Source organism: Mytilus trossulus, unplaced genomic scaffold, assembly GCF_036588685.1.
Source record: "Mytilus trossulus isolate FHL-02 unplaced genomic scaffold, PNRI_Mtr1.1.1.hap1 h1tg000024l__unscaffolded, whole genome shotgun sequence".
Classification (NCBI taxonomy): Eukaryota; Metazoa; Mollusca; class Bivalvia; order Mytilida; family Mytilidae; genus Mytilus; species Mytilus trossulus.
Window position 1 is genome coordinate 5,094,158 of NW_026963290.1, and position 9,420 is coordinate 5,103,577.

The following is a 9,420-nucleotide window of genomic DNA, read 5'->3' on the forward strand; positions in this document are numbered from 1 at the left end:
TACGAGGAGACTAAGTCCATATAAAGTGGGTTTGCTAATTCCTTTACAATTCAAGTTACACTTAGAAAACAAATTTGTAAACCTTATATCGAATCTTTTGGTATCGAGTTTTACTTTTTACTGAATACTTAATTACAATAAGTAAATTTTCTGAGTATTATTTTCCGCTATCCATTTTCTTAAATTTATTTACGGAAGAAGGCTGATAAAATGTCTATTTATTGGAATTGAACACTGTTAAGTTATTTAAAATATATATGTATTGTGTATATTTAATGCATATTAAAGTTTATATAAGTTGATTTTTATTTAATGAGTCTGCTATTCTTACAAACATCGATACAGAGAGCTACCAGACAAAGCCACGCATTCACGGACCAAAAACCTATACTACTCTAATCTACCATTTTATATCCGAGTATTACCTTACCAGAGGGACGAACCATACTAGAGGGACGAACCTTACCAGAGGGACGAACCATACTAGAGGGACGAACCTTACCAGAGGGACGAACCATACCAGGGTGTATAAAGAATACCAGAGTACCACGCTACCAAAGAAAGAGTTACTGGATGTACACTTTTATTCTCTTTTTACGACTACTATTACAAAAACATATTCTTATAGCATAACACTAAGGCCCGACCGCTCGGTTTTCGTTACAGTAGTTTAAATCATACGAGTCATTGTGGTCAAGTGTACTAGGGGCTTATTCCAAATAAATAATTATGAAAATTATTTATTTACAGGTTGATGTGATTGTCCAAGATGGGTCGCAAATATTGATGCGTTATTTAGAGACCGACAATTTTCATTGAGATGCATAAAATGCATTAGGTGTACTTATTATAGAATAAAAAATGCACTTGACTTTTGCAAGTGGCTTCTCCCATGTGAGCGTTATGTATTATTTTGATAAATGTTTTATGTTCGGTTGAGGTTACGAATTAGAACAGAAACTTGTTATATAAGGACTGGTCTAAACACTATATATTGACCTTATACTTCACGATTATTGATCGTTACCCAACCATATACTATAAAAATAAAGAATGTAGATATCTACTACGATTCTATAGTTGTACTAACAGTGAGAAAACGGATCAATTAACAAAATAGATTTAAATTTTCAATAATGTCGGACAAGAAAACAGTAGAATTGTATTACGATGTACTATCTCCATATTCTTGGTTTGGTTTTGAGGTGAGTTAGTATTTTGGGTTTTTTATGCTTTAGTGACATAATAGTGAAAAAGTCAGACTGGTATTTTTTTTATTTTGCAAGAATACAGAGGATAACTGCATGTCGACTTATAGCTTAATATAAGCTAAGCTAGTATAAGTCGACAGTTATCCTTACTATAAGCTCTGTTGGGATTTCAAAATTTATCTCCCTTGGACATTTGGGTTTATGCATATTAGAGAATATTAACGTCAGGCATTAAAAAGGGGAGCACCAACCATTTGAGTTTCTAATACTATTATGGCGATTTTTTGAACATTTGACTTATTCATTGATGTCTAGAAATTGCTAAAATGCAACGCATTGGGTTCAAACAAAATTGAGCAAACAAAATGAATCGGAATGAATCAGATCTTGTATCAAGTGTGTGTCTTATAACAACGTTTAACACACTATATATAAATTTGAAATAATGTATAATTATTTAAAAAATCATATTTAAGTATTTAATTTAGAACATTTCACCACCTTGGGATTTAAATGTTTTTTAAACCATAACTAGGTATTATTGAAGTTAGCCTGTATGTTCTAATTATTGACCTTCGGACTAATACCTGACAAAAAAAGAAATAACATTTCAGTTATATAAATTCAACCGGTCCACTTCCGGTGAAAAGTATACTGTTTCTAAATTCACAAAGAAATTTTACAAAATAGTTTCCCGTGTTATGCATGTCTAAGCTTCCAAGACGTCTGAGACGTGCGATTAAACAAGCGATCCTATGTAGATTGTAAACAAACTATATGTTGTTTCTGGATACAAGGTTTTTTCCAGAGATACTTGATTTACACCACACATCTTTAATACAAGAATATAATTATTAGACAATTTTTCGACTTATCAGGTTGAATGTCCCTTTGGTATCGATCGTTTGCCTCTCTCATATGAAATTAATGGTCTTACTCGTTATAATATAGTTTATTTAAAGTATTATAGATTAATATATAGATCTGTGTTATTTTTTTTATTTCCTCTAAATTCTAAATTCATATTCGAAGTCAAAGTTAGTGTCTCATAATTCGAAGTCATAGTATTTCATAGAGTAGTAACGTGTTTCAAAAATCATTTTGATGTTTATTTGAGCGGTAAGGATTGTGTTTATTTTCATCTCCGGATGATTTTTTCTTCAGAAGTGAAAACAAAATACACAAGGAAATTTCAAATTGATGGTTTTAGCTTTCATTTTAGACTAAAGAGCATCAGTTATATAAGAAAAACATATTTAAAAAAACAGAAAAAAAAAATGTACAACTGTGTTAATGTTTACTTTATTCTGAAGTGAAACTGCATGCACAACAATATATGCCAGTTCTGTTGGAACTATAGTTCTCAGATTGCGCATGTGGAGTCGTAGAAGGCATAACATTGGAAATATATATAGACAATTGTACATATATATTTCATTTTTGGAATCCCGCCCCAGATTTCAACAATCCTGAATCAATCCCTGATATGGGGCATACGTCAGTGGGATACTAACCAAACAATACACAAAAATCAACAAAAAACATCAATTCGTGCCTACGATCTTCAACAATAAACACTTCCTATAAAAACCTGTTAAGTAACTAATCGATCAGTCTATCAAAGCTGTAAATAAAAAATTTCTAACATGGTCAAAAATATGCTTCGTTCATTTTGTATTATAATGAACGCCTTGTCTACAGTTTGGGCGTTTATAGTGTAATCTAATGTAGACTGAATAGTACAGTCCCCTGGCTTGATATAAACTTCGCACAAGATCGAACATATTTAAGGCATATTTATCAGCCTGAATCTAATGTTATAAGAATTGATCTCTTTTTAATCTTTAAGATTCTGGAACGTTATGTATCTAAATGGAAGAAGATGGACCTAAAATTGAAACCGGTCTCATTGGGTGATATAATGAAGGCGTCAGGTAATAACAGAGGTTTCGGAAGAAGTAAAATGTTAATTCCTCTCAAAACACATATTTGTATTGCATTATTTGGTGACTACTGACTATGATCAATAAAAAGGAGATGTTGTAGAATTGCCCTTTAGATCAAACGACGAAAATAAAAGCAATTAAGTATTCGATATACAATTTGGGCTTAACTTTTATTTTAGTCTTAGTGTAATCCATGATATCTAATTGCAGGTTACAGACGTTTTGGATTTCGATACTGCTTCACTGAAAGTCGAAAATGATGAACAAAACAAAACAAAAACAAAAGTGATTTGAGGCAGAAAATTAAATACCTAAATCTTGTCAGTTTCAAAAATGTTTGAATATATGCAATATTTATTGAAAAGTAGGCCATTCTTTCAAAAAAAACTGTATGTTACTACCGAAGCTACTCATAGCGCAGCAGTTATTGACATAATTGCATTATAAAACTATTCAATAAATTCATGCCATGTAGGTTATACAAAATAATTTTCAGTTCGAATTCTATGTGGTGGTCTTGCACTTTCCGTCCTGCTTAACATTTTGCGCTATGTTTCCACTTGATTTTTTTACATAAATGCAAAATGTGCTACTTTTTTCTGTTTTGTAGTGATTTATATTCGTAACTTGAATTTCATGTCCCAAAACAATACCTAGACCTACTTTTTTAATTGTTTTCATTATCTGTAGATTGTCCTGAAAATGTATGAAATATTTGCCACTGGACTTTACTAATAAATTACAATCAATGAATGATAAGTCATTGGTCCCAAGAAATACAAATGGTGACAGGACCTCTTTATGTCTACATTTCAATTTTGTTCGACAATCACTAATTGTTTTTTTCACTTTTGCAGATAACCAGCCTCCAGGTGTTAATCCAATCAAAATGCAATACATAGGAAAAGATCTAATGAGACTCGCTAAACACACTCAAATACCAATGAAAATTCCTTCTGTGAGTAAAAGTAAAAAAAAATCATTTAATGGGAATACATATTTGATTTATAACTTATTATAAAAAAAATTGAACGTTAAAATAATAATGGTTCAAATCGATAACTAACGGGTAGAAGGGCTTTACAGAAAAGAGAATGATGATAACCAAGGGGAAGAACAAAGGGCCAAACATCTAATGAATAGAGAAAATATAGGCCAAAAAAGTAAGAAAAGAGAGCACTGGGCGAAGAAGTATAAACAAATTCTTGTTAGGCATATTTTTTTTATTTTTTTTTTATTATTAAAAAACTTGAATTTGCGTGAATGATGTGCAACGTCACAAAAAAGCATAAGGTCAATTTTCAATTATGTTCAAGTTTCCATACAATATATGTAACAATACAACATTTTATTTGTTTGTGTTATAATTTACTAGTAGTTTTAGTTTCCAAAAGTTATAAGGGTTTATTCTTTTGATTATTTAGAAAACAAGTCAATTAAAGATCAAGATTTATTTCAGAACCCAGAAGAGGTGATATTTAAAAAAGGTTCAAAGTCAGCCATGTTGTTTGTAACAGCAGTAGATATAGATTACCCAGAATACACCGAGGAACTTTCCCGCCAGTTTTGGATGAGAGTTTGGAGCAGAGTAAGAGAAAATATTCATTAAATGTAACGTGTGAATCTACAAAACCTTCCAATATTCATTTAATGTTCATTTTGGTTATTTCTTCGCATTTGGTTAAGTCATATTGAATGTTAAGACAGAAATAAATAAATTTAAGGCCTTTTCTAAATATGTATGACCGAAAAAAGATTCAACTATATATAATATCACACGATAGGTTGAAATACTGTAAAAAGAAGTATTCTCAAAGGACTACCGGGTAACCCTAACAATGTATTGCAACTGGGTACGGATATATCTTTTAACGCTTTTATCGGATTTTTTAATTAAGTTTTAACTATTATAGTAGAATTAATGGCTTTAACTCCTTTTTCTCCAATACAAAAAGCTTTAAAGCTGATATACATGTACGTTTCAAGTTAACCAACATTAAAGAAATATATAATGCGTGATATATTGCCATTTGTTGCAATCAAGGCCTTTAAAACTTGATAATATTTTATGTTTGTTTTACTTTCAGGATGAAGGAATAACAGAAGATGCACATTTCACACAGGTATTTTCTTAAATTTTACACAATAAAATGTAATAATCGGAATTGCTAACTAGTATTATCAATGAAGTAACTCCATGTTGTTTTGATGATCTGAGTTGTTCATATCTCTGCTTTTGGTTTTTATCGTTTTTTCAATGATTTGTCCGTTTTTGCCTAACATACTGGAAACTTTCAAACTGTACGACTAAAGTTTTATAAGGTACTCATAATTGTAACTTTCATAATAGCAATTTATATATTTCAATTTAGTGCTCTGAGATTTAACACAATGCAAAGGGAACAAGATGTCAGGTTTTCTCAAATGTCTATTAAAAGATTAAAAACGAACCAAGTCTAAACAGGATTCTACACGTACCATGCACTAAGCAAGAAAATGGTGTTTCAGGATTATTTTAAAAACGGAAAGGTAATAATGTTGTATATTTATTTGACTACAGTTATAATGTTTTTGCAGGCAGCAAAGAAGGCAGGAATGAAAGATGACATCATCAAAAAAGCATTAAAAAGATCAAAAGACAAAGATGTTGCTGACAGACTGCAAGCTTTTGCTGATGAAGCACGGGCTAATGGGGTAGGTTATACTTATACAAATGAAGCACGGGCTAATGGGGTAGGTTATACTTATACAAATGTAACACGGGATAATGGGGTAGGTTATACTTATACAAATGTAGCACGGGCTAATAGGGTAGGTTATACTTATACAAATAAAGCACGGGCTAATGGGGTAGGTTATACTTATACAAATGAAGCACGGGCTAATGGGGTAGGTTATACTTATACAAATGAAGCACGGGCTAATGGGGTAGGTTATACTTATACAAATGTAGCACGGGCTAATGGGGTAGGTTATACTTATACAAATAAAGCACGGGCTAATGGGGTAGGTTATACTTATACAAATGTAGCACGGGCTAATGGGGTAGGTTATACTTATACAAATGAAGCACGGGCTAATAGGGTAGGTTATACTTATACAAATGAAGCACGGGCTAATGGGGTAGGTTATACTTATACAAATGAAGCACGGGCTAATGGGGTAGGTTATACTTATACAAATGAAGCACGGGCTAATGGGGTAGGTTATACTTATACAAATGAAGCACGGGCTAAAGGGGTAGGTTATACTTATAAAAATGAAGCACGGGCTAATAGGGTAGGTTATACTTATACAAATGAAGCACGGGCTAATGGAGTAGGTTATACTTATACAAATGAAGAGGCATCGGTTAAACTTATAGGTAATAAGTAAAAGATTGGTTAGACATTGGCCTCTGTCAAAGAAATACGTTCGGTGAGACATTGGCTTATTGGCAAGGCAAACGCCCGATGTAACATTTACTTATGGGGAAGGTATAAACGATGACGAGGTTTTGCAGGGCTAATAAAGGAGGTAGGAAAGGTAAATGACTGGCGATACATTGGCTTATGGAGTTTTGTTAGATGTCGAAATTACTGAGTACATTTCTAGAATACGTAATTTGCTGATGATGCGTTGGCTAAAAGGATAGGTTATACGTCAATGGTTGATGAAGCATTTACTTATGGGATATGTTATACATTATTTGGATAGGTTGTATACGTCAATGGTTGATGAGGTAATTGCTAGCTATATAGGTTATACGTCAATGGTTAATGAGGTATTTGCTAGCGGTATATGTTATGCGTCAATTGTTAATGAGGTATTTGCTAGCGATATAGGTTATACGTCAATTGTTAATGAGGTATTTGCTAGCGGTATATGTTATACGTCAATTGTTAATGAGGTATTTGCTAGCGATATAGGTTATACGTCAATTGTTAATGAGGTATTCTTAGCGGTTAAGGTTATGCGTCAATGGTTGATGAGATATTCACCTATAATAACATGTATCATCGCATTTAAACTTATTCGCCTCTTTTATAACAATTTCAAGAACTATTTCAATTGAAAACTTTTTAATCTTCATTATTTGACTACTAATAAGACATTTGACGTTATTTATATTTATAATGCAGGCATTTGGGGCACCAACAATGATAGTCCATGTAAATGGTGAAAAAGAAATGTTATTTGGTTCAGATAGATTTAATATTCTAGCTGAAATGTTGGGTAAGTAATAATTTAATGGTGTGACCTTTGCCATCTTATTATAAAAAAAAATAATTAAACAACAGATTAATTCCCGAACTATGTGTATTTTTAAGGGAGGGAGGAATCTTTTTAATATCAACATTTCGTTAAACTTTTTATCATTTAAAACCTGGACTAATAAATTCGATCTGTCGAACATATTTAATTTGTATGACCCTTCTAACGATGAGAGCAAGTAAATAGTATTTTTAAACTTAGTTTAAAACTTTTCTATCGAGTTGATTATGATATATCATTAAAAAAATCCAAGTGAGATATTCTTCATTGCTTTCTAAAACAGAAGAAGGTATATTAAGTAAATGTCCAAATGAATACTTTATTAAAACCATTGGCATTGTTGCGGTGACAGGTGAGCAGTCTAATCCTATGTCTCTGAAAACTGTGGGATAACACATGAAGTAAATTTATCAATGCAATTATGAACAAACGAAAACATAGCCAAAAGACCTTTAGAAAGCAGCATACAGTCTATTATGATAGGCAGGTGTTTATACGATATGACAAGTTCTAAATCATCCAGTCTATAAAACTTTTATTATTCAATTGTTACAAACGTGAACGGAATACTTAAACACTTTTACAATGTTGATATTCATGATTCAAAAATTAGAAAAAAAAATACTGGAAATTTCTTTTAGGAATTTTCGGTTTAACAAACCATCAGAAAATAACTTATATAGTTTATCTTTTTGTAGGTGAGAAATATGATGGACCACAGAATCAATTATCAAAGAATAAAGCGTAAGACGACCATGTCGTAGTAGATTTATATCTAGCATGACAAATATTTACATTATAGTATTTATTCATTGTACTGGTAACTTATTTCATTGTTGTATATACTGTCATTAAAATGTTTTTCACTTGGATTCAACTTTTTCAATAAAGAATAAACAATATTAGACTGATGAAAAATTCGATTAAGATTATTTAGGTGGATGATTGGATTAGAAGAAAATGTCAGAAATTCATATAATTGAAAATCGAAAAGTACTCTAGTCCAGTAGGGTTTAACGTTTTAACTTCTGAATTTCCATAAGTCATTAGGTTTTATCAAATATTGGAAATCTATTTATTTTCTTAGTAATTCTAAAGAGAGAAATCCTCAAAACAAGAGTCTTCTATTTATTCAGGACAGCCGCAGTAGGCAGTTTCTTTTGATGGGTCTTATGTAGATGAAACGCGCGTCTGGCGTACTAAATTATAATCCTGGTACCTTTGATAACTATTTACACCACTAGGTCGATGGCACTGCTGGTGGATGTTTCGTCCCCGAGGGTATCATCAGCCTAGTAGTTAACACTTCGGTGTTGACATGAATATCAATAATGTGGTCATTTTTATAAATTTCCTGTGTACAAAACTTTGAACTTTTTGAAAAACTAAGAATTTTCATATCCCAGGCATAGATTACCTTAACCGTATTTGGCACAACTTTTTGGAATTTTGGATCTTCAATGCTCTTCAACTTTGTACTAGTTTGGCTTTATAAATATTTTGATATGAGCATCACTGATGCGTCTTATGTAGACGAAACGCGCGTCTTGCAAACTAAATTATAATCCTGGTACCTTTGATAACTATCAGCTATATTTGGTGTATGGAAATATTTTATGATCTATATGTCAGTGGCGCAGGTTTAAATTTACCTTGACCTCATTTTCACAGTTCATTGCGCAATGTTATGTTTTTGCGTTTTGATCTGTTCTTCTTAAACTTTAAGCAACAGGTCAACTATATTTGTTGTATGGAAGAATTGTTAGCTGTACATGTCTGCCTAACATGGTTTGTCTGACCTTGACCTCGTAGTACGTTGGTCAATGCTTAGTTTTCTTGGTTAATTTTAAGTTTATTTGACAGTTGTAATAAAGCTTTATATTTAGAACTATCAACATAATACCAATGATAAGTTCAGCGTCTATGAAACATGGCTTTCCGATGAAACATGGTCTACATCGAGTTGCTCCTATTTTGACCTGAGATAGTTTTCATACAGCATATTCTTG

The 9,420-nt window shown here is 31.9% G+C and overlaps 1 protein-coding gene across 1 annotated transcript; it reads left to right on the forward strand.

Annotated features, from left to right (window-relative positions):
* The first annotated feature begins 1,021 nt into the window (after nt 1-1,021).
* LOC134698935 (glutathione S-transferase kappa 1-like) lies at nt 1,022-8,283 on the forward strand. The gene is made up of 8 exons (XM_063560616.1): nt 1,022-1,205; nt 3,061-3,145; nt 4,015-4,115; nt 4,617-4,745; nt 5,245-5,280; nt 5,735-5,851; nt 7,279-7,372; nt 8,110-8,283. The coding sequence occupies exons 1-8, from the start codon at nt 1,137-1,139 to the stop codon at nt 8,157-8,159; spliced, it is 681 nt and encodes a 226-aa protein (XP_063416686.1). The 5' UTR covers nt 1,022-1,136; the 3' UTR covers nt 8,160-8,283.
* Nucleotides 8,284-9,420: the final 1,137 nt, after the last annotated feature.